This window comes from Rhinolophus sinicus, chromosome 12, assembly GCF_057876585.1.
Source record: "Rhinolophus sinicus isolate RSI-liver-muscle chromosome 12, RSI-T2T, whole genome shotgun sequence".
NCBI classification, from domain to species: domain Eukaryota; kingdom Metazoa; phylum Chordata; class Mammalia; order Chiroptera; family Rhinolophidae; genus Rhinolophus; species Rhinolophus sinicus.
The window spans coordinates 31,419,714-31,441,834 of NC_142512.1; the positions used below are offsets into that span (position 1 = coordinate 31,419,714).

General features: G+C 39.4%; 1 protein-coding gene across 3 annotated transcripts in view; it reads right to left on the reverse strand.

Moving 5' to 3' along the window:
• ANKFN1 (ankyrin repeat and fibronectin type III domain containing 1) overlaps nt 1-22,121 on the reverse strand; it is a 378,383-nt gene that overhangs the window by 102,427 nt on the left and 253,835 nt on the right. For all 3 annotated transcript variants that reach the window (XM_088802168.1, XM_088802169.1, XM_088802167.1), the window contains exons 6-7: nt 15,161-15,355; nt 13,299-13,412 (exon numbers count right to left, since the gene is read on the reverse strand). In XM_088802168.1, coding sequence (XP_088658294.1) covers nt 13,299-13,412; nt 15,161-15,355 — 309 coding nt within the window. The remainder of the gene's footprint in view (nt 1-13,298; nt 13,413-15,160; nt 15,356-22,121) is intronic.

Below are 22,121 nucleotides of genomic sequence, written 5' to 3' on the forward strand. Positions count from 1 at the left end.
AGCAAAGGTGAAGTGGAAAAGGAGGGAGTACAGCATAGTTACGAAGAGCAGAGGCTCTGGTATTGACCACTGAGGTTCGCCTCCACTTCAGCATGGCTGCAGTAAGGTCCCCTCTTTGCCTTAGGTTGCTCCTTCATAAGGACAGGGGAATAATCTCCCTATTCCGTAGGGTTGCGTGAGGTTTAGAAGAAGCATTGCTTGTAAAACCTTGACCCAATGCCTCGCAGGTGGTATGGGCTTGACAAATGTTCACCATTATCATTAAATGTATGATCTCAACTTTATTATGGATACATTAAAACATTTAGCAAGTTCCTTCAAGCAGTAGGTTTCTTTGGGATGTAGGACTAAGGGTGCGTGATTGATCGCTTTGTTCAAAATTTCTGTGTTTTGCAATGTTCTATAATTATTATACTGGTTTCCTTTTGTCCCTCCATCCTCTCTTCACCCCAGAATATTTCATGACTTTTGTTGTCCAGCTCTGTGTCTCCAGGAGGCCCCTATGAACTGTATCACCCAGGGCCCCTCGCCCTTAGGCCTCCAGTTGGCTTCAGCCAGTGCCTCAGTCTGGGGATGGGTGTGTCCTTTCACACAGCAACTCCTGACTGGTGCCCCCGCCCTGGCTCTTCCCTCTCCCCCCACTCACCCCCCCACCTGGTTCCTCGTTCAAGAGTAGGGGTAATGACAGCTCCCCAAAGTTGCTAGTCCTGTGTGCCTTGCTATCCCTTGCCCATTTGCGAACTCTTCTCACCTCTGTGATAAAAAACCTTTTGCCAAAATTTCTTGAAAATTCAAGCCGAGTATGCTTCTGTTTTCTGCTGGGACCCTGGCTGATACCAGGAGCATACATTCTTTTTATACTTGGAAAAATTTTATTTAAGAATCACAAAGGACCACCCCGCTCCCACCTCCCAAAAGGAAGCACTCTTCACAGCAGGGAGAGGCCGCTTAGCTTCCAGACTTGAGAGTGATTATTTTTGTTTCATTTTTGGGCCCTCACATGAAATTAGGCTTCAGGGCAGAACACCTATTTCTTAGAAAAACACACTTTCTCCTGGAGAGAAATTCTAGAAAGCAGTCGCGGGCTATTGACAAACTATAATGCTGCAAAGGGATCTGGCCAAAAAAGAATCAAGAGAAACTCTCTGAGGGGAGAAGGTGGCCCAGAAAGTGGCTCATCATCTACAGCACCAGCTGTGTGCTCCGTTAAGCAGTCACAGACAGAGCTGCGCCTTGAGTGGAGACCTGCCTCTGTGGCCACTGGAAACTCACCAGCCCCTGTGGCGTCTGGGCTCAGCAACTGCCAGTCTCCCAGGGGGTAAGTGATACAGTTTGTTCAGTCCGGGGGTGGGGATGGCGGTGTGAGGTGGTGATGGGGATGGTTGGGGGGGGGGTGGCGGGGGACTTTGGCACGTCACCATGCACTGCTCCACTGTTAAATCTCTATTGGCAGGCTGACTTTTCCCCAGGAGGAAGTGTGGGGAGGAATCTCACAGTTGCATGGCAATAAAGAGCTGCCTGGTGGGCCTCCCTCTCCGCCAGGAGGCTTCGTGGCTCCAAAGTTCCGGAGGGGTGTGTGAGGGGGAGGAGGAAGAAATAAGCCACTCTACTCAGTCCTGATGTGATCACCTTTGCAGAAACGTTCCAGTGGCGAGTGTGTTAAAGACAGCAAGCCTGGGGGAGCCAGCACAGTGCAGAAGGATGAAACTGAAGACGAGGGGAGGGGGTCCGGGAAAAGAACTGTGCACTCCTTATAAAGCAAAGGGATGGGAGGTGAGATTCAATAACAGAGGGTGTTGGACAAAGCCTGTGAAAAACTCCAGCTTCGACACTTTGGGTCAATGACAGGCCTTATTTTCCTTACACTGTGAAGTGAATTTTATGTTGGTGAGCTTTCATTTCCCCACTAACCTCCAAGCCTCATAAACAAGGGAACGGTGTTTACCGTGTTGATTGTGACTCACAATGAATTAATTGAGTACCTACTACATATATGTTGTGCCCTGTGCCAAGTAAAGTCCCTGCTCACCTGAGGCTTACCGTCTGATGGGAGGGGCAGTTATTAAAAAGATGACTGCACAGTCACAGCACAGTTGCATGTTAGAATCCCTTGGAAGTTCTTAAAAAATATCTGTGCTTGGGTCCCCACCTTGCAAAGACTCAGATTTGCTTGGTCTTGGAAAGGACCCTGACATGGGTCCTAAGGAGATTCTAATGGGCAGCTTAGTTTGAGAATTCCTATTTTAAATATTTTCAGGGTTCCATAAAGCATTATTCCCATAAAAATCCAGTGATGGTCAAATTAAATTTGGAAAATAATTTATTTGATATACTAGCTCTTAGAGACTCTAACAAGCTCGATAATAAAGAAATCCATTTAAATTTTAAAAATATGCCATAGGAATAAATAGATGTTTGTAAGCTGTGAACATTACTTTGAAGAAAAGGTGAAAGGCATGCTAGAACTTACGAGTGTAACAGGTTTGATTTATAGTAAATACTTAGAAAGTGGTTCTCTGAATAAATGAGTTTTAATAGAGCCCCGAACAATCAGAGGGCGGGGAATGGGAAGGAGCAGTGTTCACGGCAGAGGGGTTATCATATGCAAGGGTCCTGCGATGGTGGAAATGTTTTAAGAACAGAAAGAAAGCCAACTCCTGCTTGTAGGAGGTTAGGTGGAAAATGAAAAGCACACGATTTCTACTTCAAGGAGCTCATACCTTAGGGGGAGACTCACATATTCCCCAACTCCTTGTTACTCTATGAATCTATGATTTTCCAAATATAACAGGAAGAAGAAATCAGTGTCAGGAATAACCCTTCACCAGCTGATATAAAAACCCAGTTTCATGTTTGTCCCTATGTAACTTACATGACTTTTTGAAACAGCCAATACACTTTCGTAAGTACATTGGCTTAGGCTAGTATTACTAGCCTTAGGTCCCATTTATGGAGCACACAGTCTGGGAAAGGAGGAGAAGTGACTTGGAGATTGGATCAAGATACTAAATTGACACACATGCCTTCCACCTTTTTTCTCTCCAAATCTTTTAGAAGGTAAAGTATTTTAAAATACATCCATTAGCTTAGAAAACAAAGAAATGAGCCATAAATACCTATTTCTCTCCTCGTTTCCTCCTTAATCTCTAGCAACCACCAATCTGTTCTCTATTTTTATAATTTTGTCATTTCAAAGGTGTTACACAAGTGGAACAATACACTATGTAGTCTTTGTGGATTGGCTTTTTCACTCAGCACAATTCTCTGGAGATTCATCTAGGTTGTTATGTGTATCAATAATTTGTTCCTTTTTGTTGCTGAGTAATATTCCCTGGCATGAATGTACCACAGTTTCTTTAATTATTCACCAATTCAAGGACATCTGAATTGTTTCCAGATTTTGGTTATTACAAATGAAGCTGCTGTAAACATTTGTGTACAGGTTTTTATATGAACATAAGTTTTCTTTTCACTGGGATAAATACCCAGTAGTGTCACTGGTAGGATGTATAGTAGCTGCATGTTTAGTTTTTTAAAGAAATTGTCAAACTATTTTTCAGAGATCCTGTATTATTTTGCATTTCCACCAGCAACATATGCGTGACCTGATTTGTCTATATTGTCACCATTTGGTGTTGTCACTATTTAAATTTTTTTTGCTACTCTGATAGGCATGTAGTAATTTTTTATTATTTCATTGTGGTTTCAATTTGAATTTCCCTAATGCAAACCTAATGAGGTATTATTATATAGTGGAACAGGAGCAGAGAGTACTCTGGGAGGAAAATATGTACTACTGTTGAGAAAATAGGTACTGCTGTGAAAGGATCATTTAAAATGAATTCCTAGTAAGATAATGGCAAGTAGGGTGTCAAAGAGCAAAAGGTAATCAGAGATTTGAGGAAAATATATAGGAAAGGAAATATAATTATAGTACACTACTTGACTTTGTAATGTCAAAAACTTATACACTCAGTAGAAACATTGTTGACTTAATTAAAAAATCGAAATACAATTATGTTAAGAAATAAGGGAACGTAGGTGAGTATGGTATTATGAAATAGTTAAATTCTTTTCTGTTATAGTTATAAATGCATATGTAATATCTGCAATTGATAAATCAAGAAATAGCCATAGAAGCATATTAATTAAAGTAGACAGGTAACACGAGAACTAAAGTAGTTAAAAGTGGCTGGCTTTGAGGCGAAAGGTGGGAAGAATGGAGCAAATAACTTGTTTGTTCATTATAAACCTTTCAGTACAAATTTGTTTTTTAATCTCATTCTTATGTCACTTTGGACAAACAAAATTAAAAAGTATATATAAAACGAGGTAGACTCTCGGATTGAGTCAATAAATTTAACTATATACTCTTTATAAGAGATGGATGTATTACATTCTGGGAAAGAATGAAAATAAAAGAACAGAAAAGATAGCAGGCAAATGGAAACATACTGATAGCAATGTTAATTACAAACAAAATAAAAACTGAGGCAAATAGCATTAAGCAAGACAAATAAAGCAGCTTCTCAGAGATCAAAGATCAAAGGGACAAATACTTTAGAAAAAAACGGGGGATTTAAACAACACACACATTCACACTTTTTACCCAACGGAGTTTACACATTCTTTTCAAACACCAACTATGGTACATATACAATTGATTCATTAGTTAGCCACAAGTAAGAATTTTAAAAAATCTCAACAGAATACAATTCACATTTAAAATTTTTCTTATTATAATATGATAGAATTAGAAATTAGTGATAAAAATATAGCAAAAATATATGGCCACTTAGAAGTTTAAAATGACTCATCTAAAAACTGGTTAATGTGGAAATGAAACAAATTACAAATTATTTATAAATAAATGATAATTATAGCCCTGCATTTAAAATTTTTTGGATATGAACAAAATATTAACCAGGAGAAACTTTATAGCCTTAAATCCATGGAGTATAAAACAAGAAAAATAAAGGAACAAGTAAATTAAGTTTTCAAGTAAAAAACAAAACTAGGAAAGAAACAATAAAGTAACCATAGAAAGTAGTAGGATTGGCAAAACTAAAGCCATAAATTAATAAAGTAGAAAATAAGCAAGAAGTAGGTTTTATGAATCAAAAAAATTAACTCTTCAAACAAACCAGTAAAATAGACAAATGTTCAACAATTCTAAAAGAAAGGACCCAAATATATGACCTTTGAAATACTGAAAGGGCTATAATCACAGAGGAGATTTAAAAATTGTATCCAACACTATATCTATAATCATAATCCAAATGAAACTTCGTTAATTTGGTAAAGGGTATCTACCAGAAACATACAGTAGACATCATACTTAATGGTAAAATATTAGATGCATGTTGATAAAAGCAGGTAAGAGAGGAGGATATCTACTATCCCAGTTACTATTTACAATGTAGTGGGAACTAGAATTCACATCGATTCTAGTTAATGAAGTGAGATCTGAAAAAGAAAGAAAAGTATTTAGAAAGGAAGGGGAAAAATGACCCTTGAAGATAATATGAAAAAAAATTTCATGAGATGCAAGACAATCTACTGAAAGAAAAGAACTACTACTAACAGAGTTTAGTAAAGCAGCCAACTAAAGATATTTTTTAAAAAAATTATCAATAGTTCTTCTACTGTCTAACAATAGCCAATTAGAGAATAGCTTAAAAAGAAAGGTCACTCATAATAGTCACAAAAACTATAAAATATATCCAACATGAAAACTTACCAGGAAGTGTAACAGACCCATATAAAGAAAATGATCAAACTTTCTTAAATATGTAAAATTCAACTTGGTTTGGAAGATATGTGATGGATGGGGAGTCTCCCGAAATTAATTTAGGAATATGATGGTAGCCCAGTGAGATTTTAAACATTAAACTTGAAAAGCCAATTCTAAAATTTATTTAGGAGAGAACATGTGTGCAAATAACTGAGACATTTAGAAAAAGATTACCCTGGGGAGGGACTTGCCTTACCAGATGTTAAAATATACTATAAAGTTATTATATGGGATTATCACAGGTGTAGACAGATCAGTGAGACAAGAGTATGTGAAGGCACAAATCTTTCCACTTCTAGCTAACAATCCTAGTAGAATTTTCTAGGATTGTTAACTAGAAGTGGAAAGATTTGTGCCTTCACATACAGGCACACCTCGTTTTATTGCACTGTGCTTTATTATGCTTCACAGATATTTTTTTTTTTTTTTTTTAAATTGAAGCTTTGTGGCAACTCTGCACTGAACAAGCATATCGGCACCAAATTTCCAATAGCATTTGCTCACTTCATGTCTCTATGTCACATTTTGGTAATTCTCACAATTTTTCAAACTTTATTATTATTATTATTATTATTATTATATTTGTTATGGTGATCTGAGATCAGAGATCTTTGATGTTACTACTGTAATTGTTTAGGGGCACCACGAACTGCACCCATATAAGATGGGGAACTTAATCAATACATGTGTGTGTTAGGACTGATCCTCGGACCACTATTTCCCCATCTCTCTTCCTCTCCTCAGGCCTCCCTATTACCTGAGACACAACAATTTTGAAATTAGGCCACTTAACAACGCTACAATGGCCTCTTAGTGTTCAAGTGAAAGGAAGAGTCACACATCTCTCACTTTATATCAAAAGCTAGGGATGATTAAGCTTAGTGAGGAAGACCTGTTGAAAGCTGAGATAGGCTGAAAGCAGGGCCTCTTGCACTAGTTAACCACATTGTGAATACAAAGGAAAAGTTCTTGAAGGAAATTAAAAGTGTTACTCAGTGAACAAATGAATGATACGAAAGCAAAACAGCCTTATTGCTGATAACGGAGAACGTTTTAGTGGTTTAGATAGAAGATCAAACCAGGCACAACCTAAGCCAAAGCCTAATCCAGAACAAGGCCCCAACTCTCTTCAATTTGAAAGCTGAGAGAGCTTAGGAAGCTGCACATGAAAAGTTTGAAGCCAGCAGAGGTTGGTTCCTGAGGTTTAAGGAAAGAAGCCATCTCTATAACATCAAAGTGCAAGGTGAAGCAGTAAGTGCTGATGAAGAAGCTGAAGCAAGTTCTCCTAAAGATCCAGCTAAGATAATTAATGAAGGTGGCTACACTAAACAACAGATTTTCAATGTAGACAAAACAGCTTCAAATTGGGAAAAGATTCCATTTAGGACTTTCACAGCAAGAGAGGAGAAGTCAATGCCTGACTTCAAAGCTTCAAAGGACAGGCTGACACTCTTGTCAGGGGCTAATGCAGCTGGTGACTCTAAGCTGAAGCCAATGCTCATTTACCATTCCAAAAATCCTAGGGCCCCAAAGACTTATGCTACATTTACTCTGCCTATAAATGTTATTCCCTATAAATGGAATAACAAAGCTTGGATGATAGCACGTATGTTTACAAACATGGTTTACTGAAGATTTTAAGCCCACTGTTGAGATCTACAACTCAGAATAAAAGATTTTATTCAAAATATTACTGCTCATTGACAATGCACCTGGTCACCCAAGAGCTCTGATGGAGATGGACAGCGAAATTGATGTTATTTTCATGCTTGCGAACACAGCATCCATTCTGCAGCCCATGGACCAAGGAGTAACTTTGACTTTCAAGTCTTATTATTTAAGAAATACAGTTTGTAAGGCTATTGCTGCCATCGACAGTGATTATTCTGATGGATCTGAGCAAAATAAATTGAAAACCTTCTGGGAAGGAGTCTCCATTCAAGATGCCATTAAGAACATCAGTGATTCATGGGAAAAAGTCAAAATATCAACATTAACAGATGTAGTGGAAACAGCAAGAGAACTAGAATTAGAAGCAGAGCCTGAAGATGTGACTGAACTGCTGCATCTCATGCTAAGACTTTAACTGAGGAGGAGTTACTTCTGATGGATGAGCAAAGAAAGTAGTTTTTTGAGGTAGAATCTACTCCTGGTGAAGATGCTGTGAAGATTGTTGAAATGACAACAAAAAATTTAGACTATTACATAAACTTAGTTGATAAAGCAGTGGCAGGGTTTGAGAGGATTGACTCCAATTCCGAAAGAAGGTCTAGTGTGTGTAAAATGCTATTAAACAGCGTCACGTGCTACAGAGAAATCATTCATGAAAGAAAAGTCAATCGATGTGGCAAACTTCATGTTGTCTTCTTTTGAGAAAGTGCCACCCCTTAGGCAAGCACCACCCTGATCAGTCAGCAGCCATCAACATCAAGGCAAGCCCCTCCGCCAGCAAAAAGATTATGCCTCGCTGAAGGCTCAGATGATGGTTAGCATTTTTTTTTAGCAATATAGTATTTTTTAATTAGGATATTACACTGTTTTTTAGACTTAATTCTATAAACACTTAATAGACTACAGTATAGTATAAACATAACTTATATATGCATTGGAGACCAAAAAGTTTGCATGACATGTTTTATTGTGAATTTGCTTTATTGCAGTGGTCTGGAACCGAACTTGTAATATCCCCAAAGTATGCCTATGTAAGGATGCAACCTTATATAGTAGGAAAAAAAAGTGAAACAACCTATGTCCATGAATAGGAAAGTGATTAAATAAATGATGGCACTCTATCTAGAGAATAAGAATACTATACAACTATTAAAAAGAATGAAGATCAAACACACTGACATGGAAAAATGTATCTAATGTATATGGTGCATTGTTGAGTTGAAAAAAAATCTAGTTGTAGGATTAGACAAAGAGTGTGATAATATTTATATTAGAGTACACAAACAAAACTGTACATATGTGTGTAGATACATGTGTACGTGCATCAAGAAATGATTTGTAAGTATAAGGACATTAAACTCAGAGACTAACTTGGTGGTGGGGATATGACATTGAGGAAGGGTAAATCTTGACTTTTTCTCTTATATAACTCTGTAATGTATTGTTTGAGGGTTAAATCTTTTCTCTAAATAAAGAAAATGCAAAAAAGCTAAGCTTTACAACCTATCTTATTGGAGAAACATTTTAAGGTGGTTTGCAAGATGGTTGGAGAGTAAGCTGGCTGGATCCTGACAACTCAGCAACCAGGGGAGATATCGAGGACTGAGGATACAGGCTGGTGCAGCTTAGAAGAAACGATTCTTGAGTAGTGTTGCCGTTCTCTCACTTTCACGGGCCCTGCTCTTTATTCCCATCATACATTTAGTCACTCAACTCACTTCCACGTTTTCACTCACAAGCAAAAATGTTAATCCACTGAGTTTCATGTCCTCTGGACATAACCTCTTCTGCCTCTCCTAGTAGTTGCTCTCATCTGCAAACTTCTGACTTTACTCCTGCCCAAACAAGATAAATAACGTTATGAATCTTTCTGCTTCATGGAATGATATCACTTCAATCTGGTAATGAGGGTAGTCACCTCATGCTTATGATCAGATTAATTGTTCAATTAATTAAACATAGAAAATAATTATATTCTCTATTGAAATGCATTTTTTCTTGGTAGACATATCTTTCTAACTACAAGGTATATAGGAGGAAAAAAAATCATAGAGGGTATAAAAATAATTTAAATTACTAAACAATGTGCACCCAAGCCCCATGAAATCAGGGTTTCCTTAACTCTTGTGAAAAGATGGCCCAAGTGATCGAGTCACGATCAAGTTTAAACTATCACTATGAACGACCAGCCCTGAGGGTTTTAATGTGCAAATGGTAGACTCTTCCTCCTAGAAGCTGCAATGCCACCGGGCATCTCCCTGGAATTCTTTGGCCTCCTCTCCTACTGAGAAAGAGACTGGAGGTGGTGGTTGGTAGAAGCAACCACCTGGTCTTTGCAGAAGCAGATACACCACCAGCTCCCAAAAGGTCCTGGCAATCTCTACAAGGAGGAATGCTTTTTAATTGTTTAAAAAAATGCCATTAAGTGAAAAGGCAGTTAAATAACTTGCTAGTACAAGCCTTGGTAGAGAGGAATTAGGGCGGCAGTTTCTAACCAGTTAGGGAACAAGGTGGGAAAATAGGTAGAGAAGGGCACCTTGTAAACCAGGGTGCTGCCCACACACACTGGATCCCTACTGTAGTATCTCATAATTGGCAAACCCCAAAGTGTGGCTGCTCCAAGGCCTGCTTTTTTAAAGAGTACAATATAATTCATCCTGTGGATGGAAAACTAGATGCCATAATATACCTATTATAGGATACCCTCCTATCCACCCCAAACCCTGCATAAAGCAGCAAAATCACTTTTGAAAATGTTTTCTGCTTTGGGCCTGCAGAGAAATGACATATGTTCTGCAAATGACAGCATCAGGCAGGTTACCCAAGGCAGTGAGGAGAACACAGGACGAAGTTCTGGCAATTGTCCGAAGCATCAAAGCATCTGAAATAACTCTGGTTTTGCTCTGTAAACTGAAAATTGGTGAGATGGGACCAAAAAATGCAAAGCCTCTTTGAATGCATGGTGAAAACACCTAGAAGCAGACAGTAGCTCTCCTAGCCCCATTCTCCTGCTTTCGGAGCAGCTACAGCCAGAAAAATCCAGTGAGTCTCACTCAAAACTGTGTCCTGGGTTTTAAGCTGAAATTGACACCTTCATGCCCAAGTTGTGATGGTGATGGGCCTGGTGCATGGCCCCCTGGCCTGAAGAAGGCTTATAAAGACATGCTCTTAAAAAGATTTCTAGATAGCAACAAACTCTTAAAAACAAAACAAAACAAAACAAAAAAAAACCCAATATGGTTCTGAGTTGGGTGTAAACAAGTGAGAAACAGAGGATTCAGATTTTCTTTCAAACACCATCTTAAGCACGAAGGGAGAAAACATCCACTTGTCAAAATAGGCTTGAGGTTTTGCTGAACCCAGAAATTCTAGAGAGCAGTGTGAGATGTTTTTGCCAAACCCTAAATACGGCAGGGTTAAGCCTTCCCTCTAACCAAATAGATAATTGCCATTTCATTCTGTGGATTTCTCAATCGTTTCTTCCTCTTTTTAACAGCAAACAAAATAATTCGCCTTGTCTCAGGGTAATTTTGCTAATATTTCCATGATTAAATAATTACTTCAACCCTGATTTAAAAATGGTCCTTCTGTCTCTGAGTACAGTAGGCTGCCAGTTGTCTTAAATAACTCTTGAGCGTGGTCAGGTTAAGGACTCAATTTATGACCTTATAAATTAACACAAGGAAACCTACTCCATAATGCAACAGACAATTCGATTTATAATGTTTAATTAATCTCCTCCAGTCACTAATAGAACCCATTTGTGACCTTTCATTTCAACCCCACCCAAATGCTAGTCTCTTGAGATGAGACTTATTAATATGAGAATGCTGATAGAATTTTCTGTCATTGTAGCCAAGTATTAAATAGCTGACAGTCTGGATAAATTAGCTCCTGCTAGCTCACTAACCAAATGTATGAAGAAAATGTCAAGCTGGACAGCATGGATGAAACCCTTCATCACAAGCCCAAGCGGGAGAGAGGTAGAAAGAGAGGAAAAGGCCCGTGTCTGACCCTGCCTGAAAACACTTGCTCGGAATTTCAGGAGGTCTTGGTGGAGGAGATAACCAAGAGAAAGTGTCAGAACTGTTTCCAAGGACGGCTATGGGACGTCATTCTGGATGGCTACATTTATATGTTGTTCCTAGTACCCTCAGGCTGCCTTCTCTTCGAATAATACAGAAAACCCTAAATGATAACCAAATGATAACCAGTTCAGTATTATAAATAGAGAGTGGACTAATCTGGAAAAACCTGAGAAAGCTACAGGGGGTGGGGCAGAGTAATGTTTGCAGATGTAGGAGGCTCTCCTGGGGAAAGGCCCTGGAAAGGAGACACGAAGCAGATACACTACTTGGCCATTTCTGTGTCCCAAAGAGGCAGCAGTGACCTGAGCACAGACATTCTGCCTTGGGGCCTGGCATCTTGGAACACACGTGGAGAGCTTTATCGGGTTGTAGAACTATTCGAGGTATTTCCCTCTGTCCTCATCAATCGGGAATAGATTTCTTTCTTTTTTGTCCACCACTTTCAGGAGTCAACAGAATGGGCTACTTCTGGCTCTGCTATGGGCCTTTAGGCAAGTTTCTTAACCTCACTGCCTCAGTTTTCTCATCTGTAAAGTGGGAATCCTAACAGTACTTACCTCATAGGGTTATTGTGAAGATTAAACAGAGTTAATACATATAAAGGCTTTAAATAGTGTCTGGCACGTAGTAGGCACTATGTAAGCCTTCACTTGTTATCATCATAACATCTCTACCGTATCTTTCTCCTCTGAGCTCTTTCTCCTTTCCTGCTGCTGCTATAGCAGCTGGGTCAGCATTTCATGACCTCCTTCCTGAATAGCTTCCTAATTCATATCCTTATTCTAAATCCACGTATCTTCCAATACTTCATACATTGTATTGTCACTTACATCTCTTAGTCCTCTGATCTTGTCCTTATTCAATGGTCTGAGGCGTCCATCAAAAAGTCTAAAATCTTCAATCTTGATTTCAAGCTTCGTCCCACCTTCACCTCCTGAGCCCAGCTGCACTCTGCAATCTTACGTTTCACTGGCCCCTGTCACGAACCATCCCCTCTCCTGGAGTCATGTTCTTTTCTGTATCTTCAACATGTGCCCTATTCTCCTTTACTTGTCCCCCCCCCACACCTCCCCTCCCCCCGGCATGTTCTGGCTTTTATATCTGTGCTCACTGTTCTCTCCACTTGGAGTTTACTTTATCTTCTGGTTCAAATCCTAGCCTTTCTTGAATGCCAGGCCCAAATGCCACCTCTGCCCTGGGGTCTTTCTGAGCGTATCATTTTCCCATCCCTCTTTCTTTTCAGACCTCCAAAGCACTTTGCCTGTTGTTGGTTTTTTAAAAATCCTCAACACTAGTTACCTGCCATTACAACTATCAGTGTGTATGCCGTTCCCGCCCCCCCCCCCCCCCCCCCCCCCCGGCATTCAGTATGTTCCACATCCCAGGCTGTAAGCTCCTTAGCTCCAGGCTGATTCTTCAGTGTGTATTACTCAGTCCTGCTCCCAACCCTATGCTATGCACAGAGCAGGCCCTCTGCAAACAGGATTGGAAGAGTATTAATAATAATAATTGAGGTGCTTGGAATGACAGCGTGAGCTTGTGGTTCCATCTCTGCTGTGACTTACTCTCAGTCACCTTGTGGTTCTGCACGTGAGTGCCTATGGAAATATCTCAACTCCAAAAGCAAATGGGATGAAGAAACAGCCTGCCAGCAGGAAAACAAACACACAAAATGCACAACTGATCCCCAAACCATAGATTGTTTTTTAAGAAGGAGCAATGAAAAACTATCTGGAGTCCAGTACCTTTATATCTGGTTACTACAGCTGCGTTGACACTGAGAGGCTCTTGAAAGCTGACAGTGAGTGATGTGCTGCTGGTTACCATGAGACAGACATTGGTTGGCACCTCAGGGGCTCCTGGGACAGAAGGAAAAACACAAGGATCTTAACACAGCAAATCCTTTTCAAACAATGTTTCTGCCTCTTCAAAGGATACCCTGAAACACACACTATGGAAACATTTGTTTGTAGAGCCTAATAGCTTTTGCTTTTGAACATTTTCATTAGAAGTCTCAATGGCCTTTATTTGTTGCCATCTTGGTCTTATTTGATCATCAGAACATCTTCTGAAGGGGTACATAATACCAGTTAAGCCTTCCCAAAGTATCGGGAAACACAGTAAGAGATTGGCTGGACCAATGAAGAGGAGGCAGAAAGTGTTAGCAGGGACCAACTCTGTAGGTGGAGACCATTACATTTCAGAAAGTACTTTGATGTAAATCAATTCACTGGAGACTTTTTACAACCCTGTTGGGTAGAAAGGGCAAGTAACAACATCCCTTCTTTTAGGTGGAGGAAGCTGCAGCCCAAAGAGGCCAAATTACTCGTTCAAGGACACAGTGAAGACAGCTAGGATGAACGCCCATGGCTTTGGAAGCCCAAGTCTGGGCTCTTCCCAGTAGGGGATGTTAACGCACCTTGCTCTCATGCTGCCTTCTATTACACCAAGTAGTATTTTTCTAAGAAAGAGTTCCTGAGCAAATGTCATGTCCACTAACCTCAGGTTTTAAAAGATTTCCGATGGTTTTAGGTATTCCTTAACACCCAGAAGGTGTTATGTAATTTAGCAAATTATCCCCCCACCAAGTGGCATCAAGTCTCAAAATACGACTTCTAGGATTAATCTGCCCTGAACGAAGCACACTAGTGAATGGATTTAGTAAAACAATTGTTGAATGTCTTGTTTTTTTTTTTTTTTAAAAAGCAAACATGCATCAGCATTGCTGAAGAGATTGTTAATATTAAAAGCAACCTTTTATTAATGTTTCTTAAGTTATTTGCTTCAAGAGAAAGGATATTAGCATATAGTACTACTTCAGAAAACAAGATTTTTCACTGGTTTTGGTCTTTATCACAACTTAGGCTCCAAACTAATAAACTGTCCTTCCCTTTATATTTAAAATTTTAATATATTTCTAATTTTTTGTTGTTTAAATAAGAGCACCTTTTGGAATAAAAGTTTAATATTTCACACGTATTTAAATTTTATATATTTTTTATATCAGAGGCAGCACTAAGTAATGCCTTCCAGGGCTGGTGAGTATTACCTAGACACAAGGCTTTCTTCAACGAACAAAAAGAATTCGTAAAGAGAATGCAAGTGCAGACAAAAGCATAATTCATGGGTTGACTGACTGTCCTCAGTAGCCTGTATTAACTGAAGGTCAGTTCATATAAGCACTACATAAAAAATGCAGCAGAGAGTTGAAAACAACTTAAACTTGAGCTTGAAGCAGAAACTGGACAAATAGGCAAACAAATATTTTTCCACCTCCACATCCTAAAATATAGCCACTTAGGGCATCAGACCGTCCAGGTCATTAGGCATTAGGGCATCGCGGGTGGAAAGTGCTAGATGAGTGTGACGTGGTGGAGAGAGGCCAGCAGCACTGAAGCCTCATGGCTGTGGCCAGAGAACCTATCAGGAGCCAGAAAATCAGGCAAGACAAAAGATCCTTTTACAGCTTCCCAGAGCCCTTGCTCCAAACAGGCTGACAACGGCCATCCATGACCCTGTAGTTACAAAAAGTCAGTAAAAGAAGGCCTGCCTGTCTCAAACCAAGGTTTGGTTTAGTTAAATGTAGAAGTCCTCTGCTTATACTCACTGGCATGTTCAAAGCCCGTTTTCATGCGTCTGTAGAGTCGATATCTCCACTCCCAAGCTTTCAGCTGTTTCTCTTTCTCTGTGTTGTCCAGACTGAATCCTTCATTCTCCACCTGAGCAGACAGTTCACTCACCCTCTCCTGGGCTTCCTGCACCAGCGTGTTGAGGTGCATTGCTCGGCTTTCCAGGCTGACAACTGAAGGGAAAGAAATGGGGTGATTCCTTTGTCCTTCTGGGGAAATGCTACGTTACTGGCAAGATATCTGAGAATTTACTGTGGGTTTTAAAACAATGCCTGGTGAAAGTGGGAACTACATTGGTTCTTAATATCTTGTTATGATAAGGTCTAATTAGTGACATTTACAACTAGATTAAATGGTAAATCTCTCAAATTCAGATATTCCCATGGCTTCTGGCCCTCTGTCACACGCACCACACATAGCTGCTTAGCACCTAATTAGAATCCCACTACCTATCAAGAACCCATGAGGACCACTTCTAATCCAGATTGCACACATTTGTTTCCATGACCTTCAAAGGGACGAATGCTTAGGGGCAAAAGCTCTGTAGGACAAGGAAAGCCCTAGCAATAGTCATCAATGAGGCAAGCTGCATTCTGCCAAAGTTACTATTTTTTTTTGTAGAACCTGATTCAAACCTGCTCTTATCACTTTCTGCCCAGCTCATAGACATAAAGACCTTTTCATATGTGTGTCTTAGTGGCATAATTCTGTTAGTATTAGTCAATTTATTTATTGCTAATAAAATATTCTACTGCTGCTACAGTAAAGCTAGTGAGTTCTGATGCCTGGATGACCTGAGCGTGACCAGACGTTGGTCTCTGACTGTGGTCTGATTGCAGGAATGGTCTCTGGAGATGCCCATGCCCGAGAGAGCAAGTCCTACGAGCTTCTCTTGCCGAGAGAGCTTGTACAGCTTGATGTTTCTCCTTTACTCAGTGCACGATAGTCTTTATTGGATTTGCATCATGTCGTTTACCCGACTCACCCTCGTGTGAGTGAACTTGCAGGTCAATGATTGGCTGGCTCACACCTGGGTCAGGCTGGGAGGCTGGTTCTCGTGGTGGCTCTTACGCACATGAGGGCCTGCTTAGGCAGTCACTTGGTCACTTCAGAGGAGCCCTTTCTGGTTGGTCATAAACAGGGGAAGACAGCTGTGGCGTGGGCATGTGGTAGGGGGTCAAATAATGAGCCAGATCAGAATCAAGTTCTGCAGCTCTGTCCGTGAGGCACTGGACACTCTGTGACCAAAACGACATTTGCCCCTGGTGGGTGGGAAAGAAATCCAACCATTTCATTCTTCTAATGAAGGGGGAAAATACTATGAAGATAACTCAAGTGAAAATTGGTTAGGTGTATTTTGAAATGGAAATTAGGTGGTTATATATTCATATTCTCTGTGTTCATAGGCATGTTTGCATTAATTACAGGAAATGAATGCTAATTTATTATTGCCCCTGCTCACCATCAGTCTCAATTTATTTACAGATGAGGTCAATGAAAAATTAATTGAGTCTTTTTTTCTCTTTCTTTCTTTCTTTCTTTCTTTCTTTCTTTCTTTCTTTCTTTCTTTCTTTCTTTCTTTCTTCTTTCTTCTGAGAGTTGCTATTTAGAACACTCAGGACTGTGTCTTGCTGCAGATTTGTCACGGTTAACGAATGTTGCTGTAGCAGTCAATCATGTACTCTAAATACTGTCACACTTTTTTTTTAAAGCCTCAGTCATGAGCCATGACAGAAAAATAAACAAATAAATATAAAGCTAAAAACCTCTTTCACTGAGCAGCTACACTATGCAGAATCCCCCGGGAAGGCTAAAGGAGGCCAGAATAAATGATAACATAAGTGCTGTGGACGTAGGGAAGAAATGATGGTGTATGAACACGGAGGTTCTGGAGAAAAAAATACACATACACACACGCGGGTGCATACTCCAGTGGAAAAATTGGCAATATTAGTAGCCTCAAGGTGTAATTTCCTGGAGCAGTGAGATTGACAAGTCAGTGCTAAATGCTGTTAATTTAACTAACTTCAGATTAATGGTAGAGTCTGCTATGACTGAAGCCCGCAAACACAGTCTCATTATAGCCTTGCTGGGAAGGTCCTAAATATAGGCATTGACAGTTTAAAACAAATTCGTATACATTTGTGTATTTTTAGACATAGGTTAGGCGTCAGAGTTTGTGTCACAGTTTTCAGGTTGATTAATTGACCCAGTAACTGCACCCTCTACCCACTCCCCCCCCCCTCCTTCCACTCCAAATTATAGAGAAAATGGGGGAATTGTCCTTGCTAAGTCATTCAGTGAGCTTTTTATTGTAAGCCTGATGTTTGAATTGCATGCATGCGTCAACACTTGGGTGATAGACACACGATTTATAAAAATAAATTTTTCTAATACTATGAAATCCCCCCTATTAATTTTTATATCCACAACAGTTATTACTGGTGTGAATTCCAGGTGGCATTTCAGATGGACAGCTTCTCGTGAGCTATGCTTGGCTCCCCTTGAAATTTTTCCTTCTTTCTCTAGCACAACACGTTTTGTTTCTGCACTTTCCCTTGCCTCCTAGGCTGCAGACTTGATGCCGTTTGACTGGTAGTGGGTGATGGGATTCTACATCTTCAAGATAAAGCATTGTGCCTCTTCATAGACTAACAAGGAAGAGCAGTAGAATTTTACAGCCAGGTAAGTTTTCCGAGGTCATCTGGATCCCTGTACTTCTCAAACTGGGGTACCTAGAACACAGCAGAATATGGCGGTGGCGTTGGTGGGGTGCAGTGGGCATCTCTGAAGCCACAGAATGAGTATATGCATCTCCCTGGAGCATCACATTTTCCAAGAAGATAATGGTGAAAACACATTATTTAGGAATTAAAACGAACACTTCTATTACAGAGGAGAATGGAAAATTTCCCCCCAAACTGAAGATTTTTTTTTTTCAAAGGGAAACTTTTCAAGAGAAATCATTCCTTTTTTTTTTTTTTTTCCAGGCTAAGTCCCTAGGTGCCCTTGGGAATATACTCACTTGCCTCTGTTAGAGGTAATTCCATGCATGAGTTGGAGAGGCACTGACGGAGCCAGTGGTTTCCAGCCATTTCACCAAGCAAACTTTTTATTATTTTTTTTTCCTATGGATTTTTTAATAGCTTAATAAAACACTCTCTTTTGAAAGATTTTCTTTATTGACTACCAAATCAGCTGACTTATAAATTAATCATTTTCTCCCTATTATTAATGACCTATATAACTGCCAATAGAAGCATCTGTTCAGAATGAGATAATCAACCTACCAAACCGGGTTAATATATTTTAAACAAAAGCAGGTAAAAATGATCATTATATTAGACTGTGTAGTTTTATCTTGAGTAATGGTGTGATAGATTAGGCTTTTTGACCCCTCTGGGACCCCTGTTCCTATTTTTGCCACCCCAGGATAAGAACGTTTTCAATCCCCACTCAGTAAACTTCTAAACCAAATGGGATGCAAACTAACCTACTATTTATACATTGCAGTTTTCTAATTACTATCTATATTTGACACGAGACTGGTGAACTCATTTTGGTTGGTTGGACATAGAAACCAGAAAGGCTATGTCTATTTTACGATAGATTTTCCTTCTCTGATTCTTGGATCCATTCCCCTTTCACTTCCACCATCTGGATATTTCCCCCTTGAGTGCAGAACTCCTGGATCTGTGTGCAAGGTTTGGTCTTTTCTCTCTTATTGCAGTTGATCCCTTCTCCAGCCAAGCAACGATCGGTCTGTGCAGTCATAGCCAGCACAATAGAGGGTCTGTGAGTGTGTGGTGAGCAGTCGGGCTGGGGCAAGACTACTCGGCAGCTCCTGAAATAGGCTCCATGCTATTGTGGTGTTTAATTATCAACATCATTTCTACCACCCAGTGTTTCTGAGTGGATATTTGTTATGAGACCTGCCCAGCTAATTAACGAGAGAGTGGGAGTATGGGGAGGGGCGGGCACTTGGTGTTCAAAGAATACAATTGCGGTTTCTGTTTAAATCCTGAGATAAATAAAGATCAGACAGAGTAGATTTTCTTCACCATCAGCATCTAACCTACAGATCACCTACTACTTACTTGCCTATTTCTCAATTTTGCCTTTACCCTTCAATTGGTGAATTTGGGCCCTGTTGACAATTGCTTAAAAGATTGAAAATATAATGAGGGTAAAAATGTAAACTGATTTTATTTTTTTGATTGAGTCTTTTAGGGAACAATTCATTTGGCTTGCTTGAAAAAAATGAATACATTTACCCATTACTAATGATATTCCATTTTGTAATTTAGCAATAACTTTCTATTGTTATTAGCATTTTCCTTGTTCTATTGATGAGAAAAACAAGGCACTAAGACAAGCATTTCATCTCAGTTTGAAGGATCCTTCAAACCAGCCTTAGGCGCCTTTTCCTTTAGAACCCTTGGCCCTGTATGATTTCTTCCATGAGGGGAACTCACCAAGGTGGCTTCGTCCATTTCACTTTTAATTTTCACTTTAAAGAGTTTAATTTAATTGTAAAGAGTTTCCTTACGCTGAGCTGAAATCTGCTTTCCTGTTATTTCTAAAGTGGCGGTAAGGTGGTGAAAGGGCTTTGGGGTCCTATAAATCAAGCACTGCCCCTTATGAATATATGACCCTAACCAGTTATGCTGCCGCCATCTTGAGCCCAAGATAACAGTGGCATAATAATAGCAGCAGCTGTGTCATAAGTTGCGGTGAGTTAGTGATAATCTTTGCAGAGAAGGCTTTCAATTATTGGAGTTTTGTACTGTTATTACACCCAATGATCTGTGTTACAATTTTTACAGGCACACAAAAATACTTGTTTTTATAAAATTGCTCTATATTCTTCCATTAAAAAAAATCTTTGCCCCAGATGAAAATTTTCTTCTCCAGCTACCATTCAGAAGCGTTAGATACTAAATGGTGTCAATTTCAACCCTATCTGTTATTTCAAAGGAGAAAACAAGGTCTCTTAGGTATAAACCTTGCATTGTAAGCCAATATCCTCTGGGCAACAAAGAATAGCAGTTAATAAAATTTATCTTTGCTGATCATAAGTGACAACCTTCTAACAACCTCACAACTGACTTGTTTTCAGGTATGAATGTTGAAATAATATAGAGGTCTTCCAATAATTAAATGTTTTTTAATTCAAACATTTTCATACCAGAAAATTCAAACCGTAAGTTTTAATTTACCTGTCTTGCTAAGCTAAGGTTCAGGACTCAAAATTCACTTTGGCTTCACTTATTTTCAGGTTTTCCCAAGGACTTTGAGAGTTGTGGTTCCAAAAACGTTTTAGAGATTTGGAGATTAAAGGTTCCATTTTAATTACCGTGTAACTTTCTTCTCCTAGAACTCATTACGCTCTGGACATGGGGCTCTGGAGTGTTTTTCTCTGCTACTTTCCATCAGAATATGGATTCACGGACTCCATACTATACAGTTTAGGTTGGAGTTGTGGTTCTTTAAGAAGTCAGAGCCTCTGACACAGAGAGGGGCTTACTGTCCAGGTCTCCCAAACTCCAGGGGGCAAATGGACATTTTCTCTAAAACAAGCACACAAAACACTTGAAGAACTTATTTAGGAAATACAAAGCAGATTACCGAATGATGTCATAGGGAGCTTAACTATGAAATAAGATAACCACATCTTCTCGAATTTTTCAGTACTGATGGAAATATACTGTGAGCCACATTATTTTAAATTTCCTAGCAGTGACATTAAAAAGCAAACAAACAGTAAACTTAATTTTAATAATATACTTGCTAACTCAATAGATCCAAAATATTATTTCAACGTGTGATCAATATAAAATTATTAATGATAATCAGAGGGTCTCTCTCTCTCTTTCTCTCTCTCATCACTCAAGCCTTGAAAATTTTGCATTTAGAACACCTTTTGGACTGGATACATTTCAAGTACTCAATAGTCATATGTGGCTAGTGAGTGGCTCCCACGTTAGACAGTGTAGTTTTAGGACATAAAATTCTACAAACTTTAAAAAGTGCTTGTATTGGGCAGCATTTTCATAACATAAACTATATGACAGATGGATAAAATATTTAAATTCTTTACTAGAAACTCGTGGGTTGTTTTATTTTGTTTTTGAGAGTTATACTGGCTATATTTTGTTTTGATCATTTATAATATGCCAGGGAAATGTTTTAAAACTATCATTACATTTAATTCTCGACAATCTTAGATAGGTAGTGGGGTATCCAGCTTCCAAGAGGGCCCCAGTGATCTCTGTCTCCTGGTATTTACATCTTCCTAACTGTTCCAAGGTTGGTCTGCATGATCAACAAGATCCAGGAGAAATGATAAAATGTCATTTTTGAGATTAGGTTATCAAAGACACTGTTGCTTCCAGTTGAGTTGGCCCTCCCTTTCTCTCTCTCTCTCCTCCCGTTTCAGTCATTTGCTCTGGGGGAAGCCAGTTGCCACGTCAGGGAGCAGCCCTATGGAGAGGCCCAGGCAGGAAGGAACACAAGTGTCTTGTCAACAGTCACTGCGAGTAAGGCTGGAACTGGCTCTTCGAGATCAAGGATCAAACGAGCCTTAAGAGGATTGGATGGTTGTTGCGGGAATGCAGCGATGGGAACCTAGATGGTGAGTGTGTGCGTGCGCACACATGTGTGTTGGGTGGGCTATCAAAGGTATCTTCTAACTTTATCTATAATGCTTCATTTTTTGACAAGGAGAATGTATTCTGCATTGCATGAATATTGAAAAAAAACAACAACCCAAAGAATGAAAAGACAATTACCAACTCTTGAAGAGCAGGTGACTGTAATGTAGGCTGTGGCCACGTGATGTCTCAATAATTATTTGGAAACATAAAAAAAAGATCAATTTACTTGATAGTTAATAAAATCATTCCCTTCAAAATAAATAACTCATTCATACCCTTAAAA